At 35.3% G+C, this 18,236-nt stretch overlaps 1 protein-coding gene across 5 annotated transcripts in view; it reads left to right on the top strand.

Moving 5' to 3' along the window:
* The window catches only part of RhoGAP100F (Rho GTPase activating protein at 100F), a 1,104,624-nt gene that overhangs the window by 782,545 nt on the left and 303,843 nt on the right, over window positions 1-18,236 (top strand). For all 5 annotated transcript variants that reach the window (XM_081742854.1, XM_081742858.1, XM_081742855.1 and 2 more), the window contains one exon: window positions 11,744-11,860. In XM_081742854.1, the coding sequence (XP_081598980.1) occupies window positions 11,744-11,860 (117 nt within the window). The remainder of the gene's footprint in view (window positions 1-11,743; window positions 11,861-18,236) is intronic.

Below are 18,236 nucleotides of genomic sequence, written 5' to 3'. Positions count from 1 at the left end.
ATATTTTTAAAATAGACTAAAGATATTTCCAACAAAAGTCCTATTTTGGTTTGATTACAGAAGAGTGCCAGTTCACTTTGGCATTGTAGCTATGACCTCACATTAATAATTTACATGCGTCTTGAATACGAGTAGTTATTACCAAACAAGATTCACGAAATAAGCGGATAGTTTTGTTCATTATTCCATAACAATAATGTAAATACTTTATTAAGATTAAAAAAAAAAAATTGATAGATTTTTGGTATGGACGCATAGGGAAGGCGCACTGGACATTTGCCCAGTTGCCCGGCGGATCAGTCCATCCGTGTCTTGGTCTATTATTGACTAGACAGTGGATGATTATGAAAGAATCGATGAAATGATAAAGTGGGAGTAGCTGAGAAAGTCCACGAGCAGGACGTTGTCCACCACAAGTTTAGTAGCCGGGAATGGAACCAGGGACCCCACGCACCAGAGGTAAGCGCTCTACCACTGGGCCACCGTGCCAATCTACAATTGAGTGATATATGGCCGGCATATCAGATGCGATTGTAGTTATTCCAAGATTTTTAAACCTGTTAATCCTAGTAGCTCCCCAATTTCCTCACGATTGTATTGAAAATGTATGCTTACACCGGAAATCGAACCTTGTCATATACACCAAAACTAGTGAACACTAATAACAGGGGAGCTCCTACGTGGCTAAGCGGTTAGCGTTTGGAGTGGGAGACCCGGCTTCGATTCCCGGCGGGAGCTCATGTGATTCGGATTCAGTGTTAATCAGTACGTCCCGTCTCAAATTGCCTCGCTGCTGAAAGGGACGTTAAACTCAAAATCAACTCAACTCAACTAATAACAGGAATAGAATGTAACGCAATAACTATGCTACAAGTTACCAAATTATGAAGTCAACGTTAATGAACGTCATTTTACTTTGTGAATTACGGCTGACTTTCAAATTTAGAGATCCGATATTGGAAGTGTCAGAGCTGCCTCTTCCGGTTTGAATAGACCAATAGAAATGAAGATTAAACCTATTCTTGAGATGCTGAATCCGTATCAAAAAATTCTCATCTTTTACCAAGTTTGTTCTATGGTGACCCAATATTGTAAACTCATTTCCATAGTTTTAGAGAGATATAATGACGAGGATGTAATCTATTCTTTGGACGCTCAATCCATATTAAAAGAATCTCGCAATCTCGTACCGTCTTTGCTCCTATATCTTCGACAGACGGACAAGTTGTTCTAGACAAGTTGTTCTATAACACTACCAGTACTTATACATATACCATAGCTTTCCAATCTGGTATTTACAATAATAATAAATATCTGCTGTTCCAATGCTGTAGAAATAGAAATTTTCCATTTTAAATCATATCCTGTATCAGGCCCACTCCTTAAAATGTTGCTTTATATTATTCTATTCAAACTCTTATTGTCTTCCCAAAAATTTCTTTTCTAGAGGCTTCTTAACTAGGACTTATCAATCCCAACATGTGTTCCGTGAGCAAACTATCACTGTTAAGACTATTTAATTTAATTTTCAGTTTAGCGTCCCTTTTAGCAGTGAGCCTATATGAGACGTGCACCTACAGTTTAAAGTGAAATTCGAATCTCACGATATTAGAGTATTGCGTCACTGTTAGGAGTATATGTTTCACTGTTACGAGCATGATGGTCACTGCTGTGTCACTGTTACGAGTATAGTTGTCACTGCTAGAAGTACATTTGCCACTGTTAGGAGTAAGTGTGTCATTGTTAGGAGTATACGTGTCACTGTTACAGTATTTATGTATCATTATTAGGAGTGTGTATAATTGTTAGGAGTATATGTGTCACTGTTATAAGTATGATTGTCACTGTTAGGAGTATATTTGCCACGGTTAGGAGTATGTGTATGGTATTGTTAGGAGTATACGTGTCACTGTTAAAAGTACGTGTATCACTGTTACGAGTATGTGTCACTGTTAGGGGAATCAATCAACAAATAGACACCATCTGCTTCTTAACACTTTATAGTTTTGAGATACAGCACATAAATACAATAAATATATTAATAATCTATCGTCGCAAAATAAACATTAGCAACTGCCTCAGATTGATTACGAACTGTATATTTTTAAACGCCATAAAATTTGTTTTCCTCTATTCTCTTAAAAACTAGGCACCAGAATTCCCCCTCATGTGATCTAGGTATTATCATTATACAATATTGCAGTATAATAAAAACTAAAGATTTAATCATACTCTACACTGTCATGTTGCTAGTATCATATGAAAAGAATGATGAGAATTTATTTCATTACAAATTTTGTAATTTTTTTAAATTTGAGAAACAATTCTTCTGTCTCGACTACCTCAAACTATGCATAAGGATTTACACTCCCTATATATGATGAGACTTATCGGCTGGTATATGTGTCATCGTTACACATATTTCCCATATTATGCTCTAACTAACTGAAATATGCTTCCTTTGAACAGGAAGGATAGGTTTATGAAAACCACTTCAACCCCTTCTCCCCTTAGGATATGGATAACAATGAAAGTGTAATGACAAAAAATTCGTAATGACATCCCTTTCTACCCAACACTCACTCCCTTGAACCCTTTGAATCCCTTTCCTATCTCTACTCCTCACTCTCTTGAACCTCTTCTTCCTTTCCAATACACTTTACAATGGAAATGTAATGATAAAAAAAAAATCTGTAACATCGCGCCTTACCTCTGGAATCCTCACTTTCTATAGCTAGGTGGGAGACGAATTTGGATTCAAACGGCAATGAGAGCATCACTATTCATTGCGGCGACTCTGAAAGCTATAGATTTGATACCAATATTGGTCATTTTCGCATATTTTACGTGTCAACTAAATTTTTCTAAACAATTTTGAACCCCGCTTTCCCCTTAGGATATGCATTTTAATCAATTTAATAGCATATGGTCATTGAGAGACCTAAGGTTGATAATGGTGCCAAGTATCATTTTAATTGGTTCAGTAGTTATTGCATGATGCGATCAGATACAAACTCACATTCGCTTTTAAATAATATACAATATTCTATAATTTATTAGCCATTTTTGCACTAGGTACAATAAGACATGTCAAAGGTATATTAGAAGGAAGAGAATCAGTAATTGTGTTATGTTAAATACACCACCATTCGCTAGGGAAAACCTTTGTCATTGTGTCCATTTGAGGAACTCGAACCAGAGATCTCATCATTACAAAGCAAATAATAATAATAATAATAATAATAATAATAATAATAATAATAATAATAATAATAATAATAATAATAATAATAATAATAATAATAATAATAAAATTACATGTTCATATACGTTTATTAGATAAACATTTTGAATGATAAATGTTTTGTGCCTAAAACCTTACTAATAGAATGCAGTTGCAAGAACTTCTGCCTGCATATTTGTTTCTTCATTAGGATTGCTCACTATACAGCACATTTTCAGATGATACAACCTCAACTTCTGTTTCGTAAGCAATCTTATCCTCCATGTTATGGCTCGATTAATAGTATAAATTGTTGAGGTGAAATTAACATTATGATGTTTTCTGCAATAATTTTGCCTTTGTTAAGACGCTCAACGTTTAGTGTCATGACTCTAAGGTTGGCCGCACTGCTCGTCTCGCTGTATCTCTAACAAACGTGGTTCTTCTTTTATTCTCGTAATTCTGTGTGCGCGAGAAAGGAAGGATTACTGCTTCCTGACGCTTTCCCAAAGTACAACCTACAGCTTTTCCCGAAGGCTCTTACAGTGGCGGAAGTGGTCACGTGAACAACATTCTCTTCATTCTGTTTCCTTCGTTTTTCTTCCTTTTTTCCTTATTTCTTTCACATCCTTTCAATTCGTTTCTCTAAAACACCATACGTGCCAGAAGAGTATGGAGTCTAAACACTTTTGTATAACTTAAAGTGCACTATTTTAAAAGAAGTCCAGTGGTCGGTCACAGAAACAAAACTTAGCAATCGAGTCTATACTGCGATAATTTATTTAGGATTTATTTTACCCACTTCACTAAGATCATGTCTTTTATTATCTTCCAAATCTGTGGCGAATCTGTCACATCAGTAAAAATTACAGTTTTGTGTTCTTACCCTCGTAAGCAATTTTATCGCTATAATATAAAGAAAGAAAACTTATCTAATGTCCTAATTCTCGTATAAAATTTTACCGCTACAAGATAACAAAGAAACCTTATCTAATGTCCTAATTCTCATATACAATTTTATCGCTACAAGATAACAAAGAAACCTTATCTAATGTCCTAATTCTCGTATACAATTTTATTGCTACAAGATAACGAAAGAAAACTTATCTAATATCCTAATTCTCGTAAACAATTTTATCGCTGCAAGATAAGGAAAGAAAACTTATCTAATGTCCTAATTCTCGTAAACAATTTTATCGCTACAAGATAATGAAAGAAAATTTACCTAATGTCCTAATTCTCGTATATAATTTTATCGCTACAAGATAATGGAAGAAAACTTATTTAATATCCTAATTCTCGTATACAATTTTATCGCTACAAGATAAGAGAAGTATTATTAACAATTATTGGCACTAGACAAGTCCTGACATATTTTTCGACAGATCACTCAAAGAAGCTCCCTACGATTCGACAAGTTCGAAAGCACGAACATATTTCTAAGTTGTTTACATTGACGATATGGAATATGCTGTCAAAGATTCATTGTTTTTGTGAAAAGAAGACGTAAAATCGTCAGAAATCTTTAAATGACGCAGATTTATTATTTTCTTTTGATTATTGGAATTTATTAATGTACTAGTTTCTGGTGTAAGAATACAATATAATTAGATGGTCACTGTAAACAATTTGAAACGAAAGCTCTGAAATGGGTGTAAATTTTATCTCGAGAATAGGCCTAACGATTTCCTGTTTGCGATTGCGGGAAAGTAAAATTATCTAGATTTCAAATTTTAATGTACTTGTTTAAGAGTAATTTTCTGAGGGTGCAGGTTGCCCCCAGCCATCAACGCTCAATCTTTAATATCACAGAATGTTTAATCTAACATTGTGACTTAACGTATTTTGGAAACAAAATGAAACATGGGAGTTTTGGTCGGGTTGGTGAACCTTTTGTGGGCCGTGGTGGTTCAGTGGTAGAAGCGTTTACCTCTGGTGCATGAGGTCCTCAGTTTGATCCCAAAATGCGTCAAATGAACTTTCTAGTTGTCAAATACCGTGTACGTTTGTTTTCTCGGGTTCTCCTGTTTCCCCCACTTTCTTCATTCCACCATTTCCTTTATTTCTCATCATTACCGTCTCCTTCAGCCTGATCGGCATAATCGTGGCACTTAAATCTTAAAGATTTCATTTCAAAGCTTTTGAACCGTCTATATTTCTTGAAGTTCCTCCTTTGTTTAGGAATTCTGAATATTAAATCTTGTTAACATCTGTTATTATTTTGTTTATTTTTACTCTGTTCCTGCACGTCGGCCAACATCTCTTTATTTTGATCTTCAGTTTTTTACTTCTAGTTTCTCTTCTTGTACAGTTTATAATTTATGTCGTTCTCTTGTTCATCTTCTATGTTGAGTTTTGTACTCTCATAACCACCGCCTGCTTTCCACTGTCTTATTATAAACTATTTAAAAACGAGAGAGGTTTACCTTCATGAGATATGAAGTAATTCATTAAATTAAAAAGTGCTATTATCGCAAGTACAGCTGATCTAGAGGTATAATTTTTAAAAATGAATTTTCATAAAGGAAAATTTATCCAAATAACAAACTCGTTATGCTTGTTTCTAAAAGAACAAGTGAACCACCTTAATTTTCTATTTTTTAAAATTATGTTATTTAATTACGAAAAATGAAATGTGTGGTGAAATAGTATGTGAGAGTAGAGAAAAGCGAAAGTTAATAGAAGAAATTGAAATTCTGAAAGAAAACTTTTACTACGCCTATAATTAGGATTCAAAATTTTGAATCTGTTAAAGAAGGCTGTATATAAGAGCGAAAATCCTTTCCCCTACAACAAACTAGGAACTTTCTAGCTTGGTCCTTAACTAAACTATAAGTACATGTTGAGTGAATATTAATATTTTGAAGGGTATTCTAATTGTACTTAAACTTTATATATATATATATATTCTTTCTCTGTGCTTGTAAAGCTTAGAGAAGGGTTCATGTTGTTTGAATTAGGGGGGTATGCAAATTCTTACGCTCATTAGAGGAACGATTGTTTCTGCTTAGCTTTTATTTTAAGTCTCTACTATCATACTTCTTTCCTCTCTCTCTCTCTCTTTCTCTCTCTCCCAATTTTTCTCTGCGGTTGCATATTTCCTGTACTTATTGTTACCTTTGCCCTTTCCTATGATTTTTTTCTTCTCCTTCTTTTGGTTTTTCATAGCATTTTTTTAATTCCTCTTCTGACTTCTTATAGTTTTTTTTCGTTTCTACCTTCTATAATATCCTTCTTCTTCTTCCATCCACAAATTTAAGCAAAATTAAATGAATTTTATAAATGGGGCTGGAAGAGAGGAGGAAGATGAAAAAAATAGCATTCATTAAAATTCAACATGATTTTCTTTCTCTGTCTCTTTCTAAAAGTCTGTTCCTTATCCACGCAATTAAGTCCACACAGAAAACAGAAAACAAGGGATATATGATATTTTATTGTTTACTGCTTTATTGGGATTCTATTAAATAATTTTCTTAAAATAAATTAATCTTGCCATATATAAGGAAGTATGTATTCATATATCTTGTACTAAATTTATAGTATGAAGGATTATGAACACACGCATTGACATCTTTCATTTGTTTTTTTAAATTTCTTTCTGCCCAATACTGACTCTTAATTGGTATTTATACAGTATTTATTACGTTTTTGTTATGCCAAATGAATTAACTTAGAAATTTGATTGTGCATAATTTAGAAACCAGAAGCCTGTGCACTAATGTTTGACATGCTTATAAAGCAGCTGGAGATCTGCGACCATGCGAAATTTGATCCCGATCGAATGAGTTTGGTGTATACTTATAGCAGCCATGGGCTAGCACCCTTTAGAGGGTTACGGCCTCTGATCGAAATTTCCTCTGGAACAAATGGAGATTTTAATATTCTGATTTCGTGTTCTATTAATTATACCTTTTTGCATTATATAATCGTAATGAGGGATTTCAATGCAGTTGTAGGGAAAAAAATAGGAAAGTAGTGTTGTAGAAACTGTATGGGTTAGAAATATGGACATTACACAAAAGTGATGAAAAACGACTGGAAGCTTACGAAATGTGGGTGTGGAGAAGAATGGAGAGAATTAGTTGGGTCAAGCATAAAACAAATGAGATCGTGTTAGAAATGGCAGGGAAGAAAAGAACTATGTTAGATATTATTAAGAAGAGGAAGAGAAGCTGATTGGAACATTGGATAAGAAGGAACAGTATCATGAGGGACATATTAGAGGGTATGGTAGCAGGAAAGAGAAGGAGGGGGCGAAGGAGACTGCAATTAATGCACAATATTAAAACAGAAAAATAGTACGTGAAAACGAAGAGGTTAGCGGAAGACAATGGAGCATGGAAGCTTCTCAGTTGCAGAGACCTACCAATAATGGCAGAATACCTATGATGATGATGACGCATCGTAAAAGGGATTTTACATATATTTACAATTATCTAAAATATTTAATATTTATAAGCATTAAATTTATTTCCAATAATCATTTTTATAGCGCAAAATTATCTATTAAGTAACAATATAAGGGACATTGGAGAGAAATTTAAAAAAAAAAAACATACATCAGTTCTTTCCAGTGGGAAAGAAAAATAATTTCCATGTTAAAGAACATAAAAAATGGTACCGGTATTTAATAAATACATATTTCATTTGTTTTGTAACTGGATTTTTTTTAAAAAATGAGAGAGAGAGAGAGATGATTGTATATAGGATCTAATTACCTTCTCCATAAGGGTAATTAATATTCAAACAAACCATTTGATTGGATTCCAAATTATATACTGATGGTACTTTTATTGATGATAGCTGCAATTTAATATGTAAATATACTATTTAACAAGCGTTGTAAATAATTAAAAAAAAAGTCCGAATATGGCTGAAGAAACAAAAACCAAAAACCGTTTAATTCACTACAATTTTATTCGTAGTACAGATCAATTATAGAAATATGAATACCGAAATTCTACACTTGTGTAGTAATTCTTTTAGGAAGGAAAACTGCTGACTTCTTTGTAAAATATTAACATAAGACTCAAATGAAGAAAATGTATTTAAATATAACGTACTGCAGTTATATTTCTTTTAATTACTTTATGAGTCAATCTTGAAAGTTTGAGCACGTTAGTCACTGAAAATTACTTTTATATCGGAATGAATCAGTGTGTGTGTCGGAGGTTTATTGCCAACAGATACAAGTATGGTGAATTTGTAAAAAGAATTCTTTAATTCAAACTCCGTTTAATTTAAATCCCATCTTTTTGCAAACAACAATATAGATTATTTATCAATCCACTGCTGGATGGTCTTTTCAACACTTCATCTTACACATTACTTCACAGTGTTTCTATACTTAAATTGGACACACTTTCTTATATAAGGACATTTCCTAGTTGCTTCTTGTCTGTTGGGATATAGTCAGGAATTGCTTTTGTCTCTTAATTATAATTTCTTGTTACAATACAGAGTCTTCCAACACTTCAATGTCTTGTTTTTCATTATAACATCCGTCTCCTCATGATGTATTTCAGATTAATGTAATTATTTCCCTATCTCTGCGCAATATCTCTTGCATACATCTTTCTATGCTGTATTGTGTGGTCTGCAGGCAGTAAATGTCTAGGTGCCAAGAAGTTTTAAGTCAAAAATGGATAAATGTACTAATGAATTAGTTCACTTCTATACATAAGTACCTTTTTTTAACAAACTTTTTTGTAAACAGTAAATTATAAGACCATAAAGTTACATATTTATGACTTTAGTTGCCAACATAACAGAAATATGAAGTATTCATGAGGGGTTGAATTTCAAATTTCTCCCCTGAAAAATTTCAGTTTTGAAATTAAGACACTTGGCATCCAAGTGGTCCCTATGTTGTTGAAATTTTCATGCTTTGGCATTCGTATATACTATTTTTTTCCTTGTCTAGACTCTCCCTCCAGACAAAGTTTCTACTCAAAGTAGATTCCATTAAAAGCGATGTGTTTGCAACGTAGTTGAATCCAACCCTCGAATCCCTTTCGAAACAAGTCAGTGACAACAGGTCAGTGGTGCAGTAAACTCAAGATTGTGACACGTCTATCGACAACAATTAACACATCCACTCGCTGACAATTCATGACGGTCATCGCAGTTGATGGTCTGTCATTGCGCGATATGTCTTCAGTGCTGGTTTTTCCTTTTGTTGCACATTTTCCTTGTCAATTGTGTCATTTCCGTACACACTATGTCAGACAGTCTACACTTTTCCTCATCAAGAAATCAATGACAGCACGCTGCTTCTGCTTGGTATCCATTATTCAGCCGAAAGCAGCTATAAGATATGTTCCATCCCCCTACAGAGGAGAATTCACTCAAACTATATGTGCACTTTGAACTATCTACACAGAGAAAAATTCGTTCTCCAGATAGTGGTATATTGTACAAATATACGGAATCCTTTTGCTTACTACAGAAATCAGTACGGAGCATACGTTATCCGTATGCTACATAGGCACTGCTCTTGGACGTTACATCATGCCGATGCAGGATATCTGATACCTAACAGTCTTCCTTATATTACATACATATATGTATGTTACCTTCGTCAGCTACATGTCATATACGTCCATGTGTATGTGAGATCCTGACCGCCTGTATTCTTTCATATGGAAAGTACGTACAGATGGAATACTTATACAGAAAGTATTATAAAACATGCGTTTTCAGTTTACGTTTGCTGTACATTAAGTCCAAAAACTACAGGATTTGCAAATGTAACATACGATTTTACGTACGCCACATACAATTTTTTCTCAGTGTAGAATAGTTAATAAGGAAGTTATGGTCACTTTCGCATTACATTTGGATGCTCCTCGTATATACATATACGTATGTATATTTTCAGGAAATAATCACTTAGAGACTCCCTTATATTAACGACAAGTCTAAACCGTGGATACGTGAATGCTTATGACTCCACCATCACCAATAATATCGCAACGCTGTTACTCGTACTTCTTCGAATTTTTTAATGATTTAAATTTGAGAACTGGTCAGTTAAGGTGGATATCATAATGCACCTAATACGTGAAGGGCACCAAAAATTCTTCTCCCAGTCTATCACTGCTTGGAACGATCTACAATGAGCTCCCATTAAAGCTTACAGCAGATATCCAGTCATTTCTAGAGCGATAGCAAATACCCAGATCAGAAGAGTAGAATCTCACTGCGCGATAGATCAAGACCTATCTTCCAATTGTGTCTACTGGTGGAAGGAATTCTCCTAGCGAGTACGACTACTGCCGTCTCCAGTGTCTTATTGAAGCGTTAAGGCAAGATTACATCTCCCAAATAACAAAATGGGAATCGAATCCTGCACTATGACCACAGTTAAGCAGAAATCAACCCCCTTATGGGACCCCTTGAAATTCCATAAGTATCTTGGTATCTCAGTCCTGCCTACCTCAATTCTATTTGCTGTAGTACCACGTACATTCTCCGCCACAATAGCACGTGGTAGTCACTGTTTGGGAGACGGGGCAAGCCTCTCCTCCGCGGTAGAATTTTAACTCGCATAGAAGGTACATTATCAATCTCTATATGAGAAGACTCTGAATACTAAGATTTTAATACTTTACAAACTAACAATAACCAGTAGACCATATAGGGCCAGTGAATCAAAGTGGATTTGATTTGATTTTCAGCAGCGAGGCTATATGAGACCTGAACCTACATCTTGACGTGAGATCCGAACCACATAAGCTCTCACCAGGAAACTAACCCGTATCTCACACGCCAAAGGCGTGTACGCTAACCGCTTAGCCACGAGGGAGCTCTGGATCAAAGTGGAGATTGGAGTGTCTCCGTCCCTCTCAACAAGGGCTTGGGACCAGTTATAGTGGAGCTTAATCATATATAACCATTTCCCAATTTTGCACATAGAAGGGAATTTCTCTTCAGTTTTATCTACACGATGTTTTATAATCTCCTACTTTAGGTGTAACAAGGATTAGACAAAACAAGTACATTTATTTCGCCTAAGATGACGGACATAAATCTTATCATTTATCCAGAATAACTGTTCGAGATAACTGATTAGGTAAAATAATACAACACGCTTTTGAAGTAGCATGTATTCCTTTTGGAAAGACAAGAGAATTTCTACAATACTTTATTTATGTATTTTGTATTACTTCCTTATTTAATGCGAAATATTTCTGCAACAGTTTGACTTACAGGCTTTGATATATACACGCAATTACAATAACTGTTATACATTGAAGTTTACACTGGTTGTTATTTTGATTATATCGCTTGGCAATGCTAAACAATACGAAAATATTGCTTAGCTCTTTGTAATAAAACTCAGCCATCTTTACAAGAATTCCGATTTAACTGTTAACAAATGAAACTTGGTTGGTAAAATGTATTGATTTTGTTCAGTGGAATGGAAGGGTATAAACGAATAGGAAGAGCTATTTATGATATCTGTTGGAGAGCATTGACGTCTGACCTTTCCCTTCTTTTCTCCGTTTTCATTCACAGGAGAGTCGGGAAGCGGCGCCGGATATGGCAACGAGTCCACGCCGCCAGACACAGGCGGGGTCAGGGGTGCGGCCCAAGGAACCCCCTTCCATGGTGGTGCAGGGGGACTTCAGGAAGGTAAGATTATCCATCAATCTTATGTTAGCTTTGTACCGTAGCTATTTATTAGGCCTTTGTCTTTGTTACGATCTGATCTTTTGTGTACGTGCACTGAGAAAAATCCTTTCTCCGGACAGCGGTATATTGTACAAATGTACGGAATCCTTTTGCTTACTACAGAAATCAGTACGGAGCATACGTTATCCGTATGCTCCATGGGCACTGCCCTTGAATGTTACATCATGCCGTTGCAGGATGTCTGACATCTAACAGTTTTCCGTACATCACATGCATATACTTATGTTTCATTCCTCAGCTATATGTTATATACGTCCATTTGTATGTGAGATCCTGACCGCCTATATTGTTTTATACGGAAAGTACGTGCAGATGGAACACATACAAAAAGTATTATAAAACATGCGTTTTCAGTTATACGTCTGCTGTACGTTAAGTCCAAAAACTACAGGAATTACTCATGTAACCTATTTTTTTAAAGTACGTCACCTACAAACTTTTTCTCAGTGTGGTTAAATAAAATACGAGTGCAAGGCAATGTTTTTGTACATATGCATTATTGTAGTATATTACAATAAATATTGTTTGGGTTTTAAAACCTGAAATAATTGTAATTGAAGAGCTCAATTCCAAAAGAGCCTAAGTCAAAAAAAAAAGTGAGTTTTTCAGGAAGTGATATTTTTGTGTGTTCCCATCATTCTATGTCTGTGGGATAAAAGTAATCTACATAAAAGAAAATTGTAATTGCCTACTTTTCGTAAGCTAACAATGATATTATCATCTATAGCAAGAGTTTTATAAGTTATTTTAGCATGAGTCAGAAAATAACTTCAGAGAATACTGTTAACTAAGGATATTTTGGAAAACAATGCTGTTTTCTTTTGCCTACAACTAATTTGACTTGACAGCGTTTTGGCATGAAACCCTGATCAATATACGGAGATGCTGAAATGGAACTTAATAGAACCAGTATCTCAAAATTGACAAAAATTGACTTAGACTCTTTTGGAGTCCACACCTTAAATTAGTGAATATTTTTAAAATTTTGTATTTTGTAAATTCATATAAATATTTTAAGACTGCCGTGAATACGGAATACCAATTGTCTGAATGAGCGGACTAAATCATCGTGGTTTCCAAAATCTAATTCGGATTATTGATACGAACCCAAAACTTATTTTATTCAACCAGACGAACACGTGAAACTTTCAGACAAGGGAAAATGAAAAGCATGCGAATTGCATTCATACGTTTCGTATAAATAAATAAATAAATAAATAAAAAACTTCCTCTGAATTCACTTGACTATCAGCTCATAGTTAGTTATGTAAGTCGTAGTGATGATTACTTCTTCGAGGTCTACTTCAGCTACAAAGTATCGCGATGTAAGTACCTTCTCACTGCCTTCTGTGACTGCTTCACATGTCTGTCTGGTAGAATAAAATAAGTTTAGGGCTTGTCTTAATAATCTGAGTTAGTTTTTGGAAACAATCCTGACATAATCCACTCAATTTAGGAATTTATTGTTCTATATTCAAATCAGTCTTCAAATGACATTTTACATAATACAAAATCTAAACATTTACTAATTTCAGGGTTTTAATTATGGTATACTACAATATATTGTTCTTTCTTTATTAAGCAAATTGTGTATGCAAAGTTTGTTATGTATAATAACTATTGTTGTTCTATGTTTAACCAGTAAGGTCATTTTAGGTTTTGCTAGTGGGTGACAAGGATGTCCACCAAAATAAGACTTTCATGTTTCTTTTCATTAGTGTATTAGCACATAATATATTAAAAACACATGTTTATAAAACTCAGGAGGGATAATCATCCCAGCCCTCCTCAAATGACGCCCCTAATTATATCTTGGGTCTTCCTTCTGAGCAAGCACGGCTAAATGTGCTTCATAGAATTTAGCGTTGAATAAGCCCATATATCACTGGCAATAACTTCAGAAGAACAAGTACTCTACAAATACTTTTTTTTTAAGTCATCAATTAGAAGAATATGTAAAATGGAGGTAAAATGGCAGATCATAGCAGAAACGTTCAAAGTCGGAAGCTCGTCTCTCAAATTCAATAATTGGGCGTGAGAATGTGTGAGAGAAAATCCTATAATTTGGTACCGAGCTCGAGCATGAAATGAAATGAAATCTTTGAGTTTTACTTCCCACGGTTATGCCAGCTAGGCTAAAGGAGACGGTGATGATGAGAAATGAATGAAATGGTGGAATGAGGAAGTGGGAAGAAACGGGGGGACCCCGAGGAAACCCACGCACACGGTGTTTGTCCACTACAAAGTCCACTTGCCGCGAGCAGGGATTGAACCAGGGACCCCATGCACCAGAGGTGAACGCTCTACGACTGAGCCACCGTGGCCCCGAGCCCCATTATGATTATTCCTAATTGACAATAGTAAAACTGAGCCAAACCCTTAATGAACCCGAGTCCAATGAGGTTAATGAACACGTTTCTGAGCCCAAGTGAACTACAATTGCAAAATGATCACGGAGCGGCTAATTTTCCTCTACACCCAATCCGCATGAAAGCATGCACTCAGGTCATGTATGAAGAAACTGCAATTACACAAAACTACGCTGCTCGACCAATCACCTAACATACCTGTGATAGTAAGATCATCTACCTTCATGAAAACATCGGTCTCCATACATCTTGGAACTTATGAACCTTCATTCACAAACATTCTGGACTCAACGTCGCAAATTCGTATACAGCATCCTGCAAAAGATTAAACACATAACAGCTACCAGAAAAACTTATGCCAGATATAAGTTTCTCAGTGATACCATCATTTCTTTGGCCCCACCATCCTTCCAGCTACCATCTACAGCATCAACATCCAGTTCTGTCAAAAAGAAGTCGAACTCTATCAAATACGATAGACTCTGCCTTACACACAACTAGAAAAGAATAAAACACCAAAACTTTAAAAAATTCATATTCATATCCATAAACACAATTTCAGTCTCACATTCGAGGCAGAAGCTGCAACAATAGAGCTTCTCCAGGCATTATCGACGATCGTGTACTACCTATGCTCATCAATCAAATGTAAGGCCGGGGTTTCCTCGAGTAACCCGGGTCTCATGAAGAAATTGACAATACAGCAGGTCACGATCTGGATCATGGTACCACAAAGAAAGGACTAGCCATCGTTGGAGGAGAGGCCAAAAACTACTGAAGCATATACCACCATTAAAATATAAATAAGTAAATAAAATAACAACCGGATATAATCTTGTATTAAATATTTCCTGAAATCATAAAATAGTCACAAAGTGGGCTATTAGGACTAAGTAGGGATACTTGTTGTTCCCTCAGACTCTGGCCCCTATTCCTCCTCTCCTTCCCTGTGTATTGTCTTGATAGATATAGGACCGAAAATTTTTCATTCCCTTTTTTTGCTATCACAAGTTAACTTTGTGGTGGACAAACACCGTATGATTGGTTTTCTCGGGGTTCTCCAGTTTCCTCAAACTTTCTTCATTCCACCATTTCATTCATTTCTCATAATCACCGTCTCCTTTAGCCTAGCGGGCATAAACGTGGGACGTAAAGCTCAAAGACAAAGACTTATTTTTGCTATCATTAAAATGCGTATGGAGCTTTCCCCACTGATCTAGTAGCCAGTGCAAATGCGTTCCACGTTCGATTTCCGGTGGAGAAGCATTTATCGTGCATAACACTTCGATTCCATCTTAAATTGTAGATCTACATTTTATATATCCTCGGTGCTGAAAAGGTTTGACCAGTCATTAAAATAACGATTTGAACAAAACACTTGCATGGTTCCAAGAGTTATATATTTGCAGCACGACACAACGTGTTTGGTAAGTAAACATAGCTCTACACGTTTTTCTACATTTGTTTTTGTGCAATTACTTATGTTTTTATCTGATTATCTTTGATTAATTTTACTTTAAATTTCTTGTGTACAGAACTTAACCAACACTATAATTTTTCTTCCATTTATTATTTAATGTAAAATATAACCATACATTACACTAACTTCCATACATTACACTTTGAAATGGAGAAAATACTTTGTGTATACATTTTTTAAAAAATTAAACAATTTACTTGAAGTATATACTGTAAATGTGCTGTTTGTAATTGGGTTCTACTTTCAATGAAATAATGTAAATTAATATAGAGGCAGGAAAAAAAATACCCTGGAAGTACTGGAGGAAGTTTCTCATGTTTGAAGTATCCATTGTATTGTTAAGTTCTATATGTAGCACATTTCTTTAAAATTCACCGGAAACCAATTATCTCGGATGTACTGGCGGAAGTACGTCATTTTTTACCTATTCAATCTCTGGCAAACACAATCAACTACTAATGATGTGATGTGTAGTTTGTAACTACGGGCTGACCGTACAACCAACAACACACAAAAGAAGAACATTACAAAATAGAAATGACCGCTTAGGGCTACGGATAAAGTTTCTGTATGCTTGGTCTCGGGCTTCATCCCCGATTTAATGAAATGAAATGAAATCTTTACATTTCACGTCTCACACTTATGCCGGCTAGGCTAAAGGAGTCGGTGATGATGAGAAACGCAATGATAGAATGAATAAAGTGGGAGGAAACAGGAGAACCCTGAGAAAACCGACGCACATGCTGTTTGTCCATGACAAAGTTCAGTTGGCGCGAGCGGGGATCGAACCATGTACCCACGCACTAGAGGTGAACGCTCTACCATTGAGCAATCGCTGCCCCCGGTTTAATGTACTCACTCTTGACTAAATGACCATGTAGTTGTTAATGACTAAGTGATCTTATTTCAAGCAGTGGAAACATCTCATACAGTTAGATGCTGAAAGTGGATATCAAACTATCAATCATACAACCTACAAAATACACTGGTAAAAAATGAAAAATGAATATCCACTAGGAAGCGACGTAGAAACATTGAAAATTGCTGGGATTACTGGTATAGGACGGTGTAACCTCTATCGACCCAAAAATCATCTACAACTCAAATTTCAGTGAATCCTTTTGTAACATTTACTTTGAGATTGAATACACAAAAAAATATTTATTTTTTCAAAATATTTGTATTAGTTGCCTTCTGACGTCATGTAGCATAGGTGCTACAATGGGTTGTAATGATGATACTTTCAAGTGTTTACATATTCTAGTAAATAATAATGCCGTAATTTTACACCCTTTCATATTGTAATATTTAAATACTTCCATTTGGGGTGATAGCCGGCATAGAATAAACATTGTTTCAGCATGTACATTACACTTTAACCATTTAGTGTTTACATTAAACTTTTATTTACTAAACTTTTACGTATGTTTACATATGTTGATGACAGTATGTTGAAATACACAAAGCTCCTGAAAAAAATTTCTGTTGGCATCAGGGTAAAAGAGAGAAGGAGCCCGGGAGGACGCCGTTCTCCTACTTCCAACAATATCTATAGCGTCCCCTCACTTCCAAAAAGTACAATGGGGAAAGATAGGCACAGTTCTTCAATTTGTAGGGATGTATGGGCACTTCTCACTGGATATATCAACTCTTCAACAATTACCATTCTGAATTCAAAGTAATCAAGAACATCTTTCCTCGGTATTAGATTTGGCAACTGCGATACTCATGCCATACTGCAGCAAGAGTCAAAAAAGGGGTAGATAACTCTAATTGTCCACTTGCCTTGCTAGCATAGCATACTTTGAAATAACCGTGTTTAAGAGATCAACCGCAACCGTGTTGTAGTAATGCGTTATTATCTGGTCGCGTGTTTGGTTTTCTTCTTCACCCTCTGAACTGCTTTCATTTTCATTTTGGCTCGGGATGTAATCATCATTATCACTGATTTCAGGTAGTTAAAGATCAGATATGTTCCCATCAATAATATCCAAAAGATCTGATATGTCAGTATCCGGGACAGCTTTGAACAAAGGAAAATAAATGCCGCTTAATTTCTCTGCGATTGCCGCTATCGCTTGCGGTGGCTTGTTAATGAACTAGTATACCACGTGAGACAAACTTTGATGTATTTTGCTACAAAATAACATCAAAACCATATCTGTAAGATAAATGAATAGATCAATATGAGTTTTCAAAGTTGTAAATTTTTTGATACATCCTGTATTATTATTAGGAAAAACTATTAATAACTCTTTCTATTTGCTTTCAAATTATAGTAAATGAAATCTAAAATTTTAGCCTCACAATAGCTAGACAAATGAATATATAACGTGCCTGAAGTTGGCCCCCCCACCTCTCCCAAATTACATCAAACATTGCACATCGTTAGTGCATCGTTAGTGCACGTTAGTGCATTCAGAACTAACGTTAGTGCTATCAGCGTTTACGAGATATTGAAGATTTT

This window comes from Thermobia domestica, chromosome 16 (assembly GCF_964235325.1).
Source record: "Thermobia domestica chromosome 16, izTheDome1.hap1.1, whole genome shotgun sequence".
Taxonomy (NCBI): Eukaryota; Metazoa; Arthropoda; class Insecta; order Zygentoma; family Lepismatidae; genus Thermobia; species Thermobia domestica.
The sequence above is the reverse complement of the archived record's forward strand: the minus strand, read 5'-3'. Positions and strand labels throughout refer to the sequence as shown.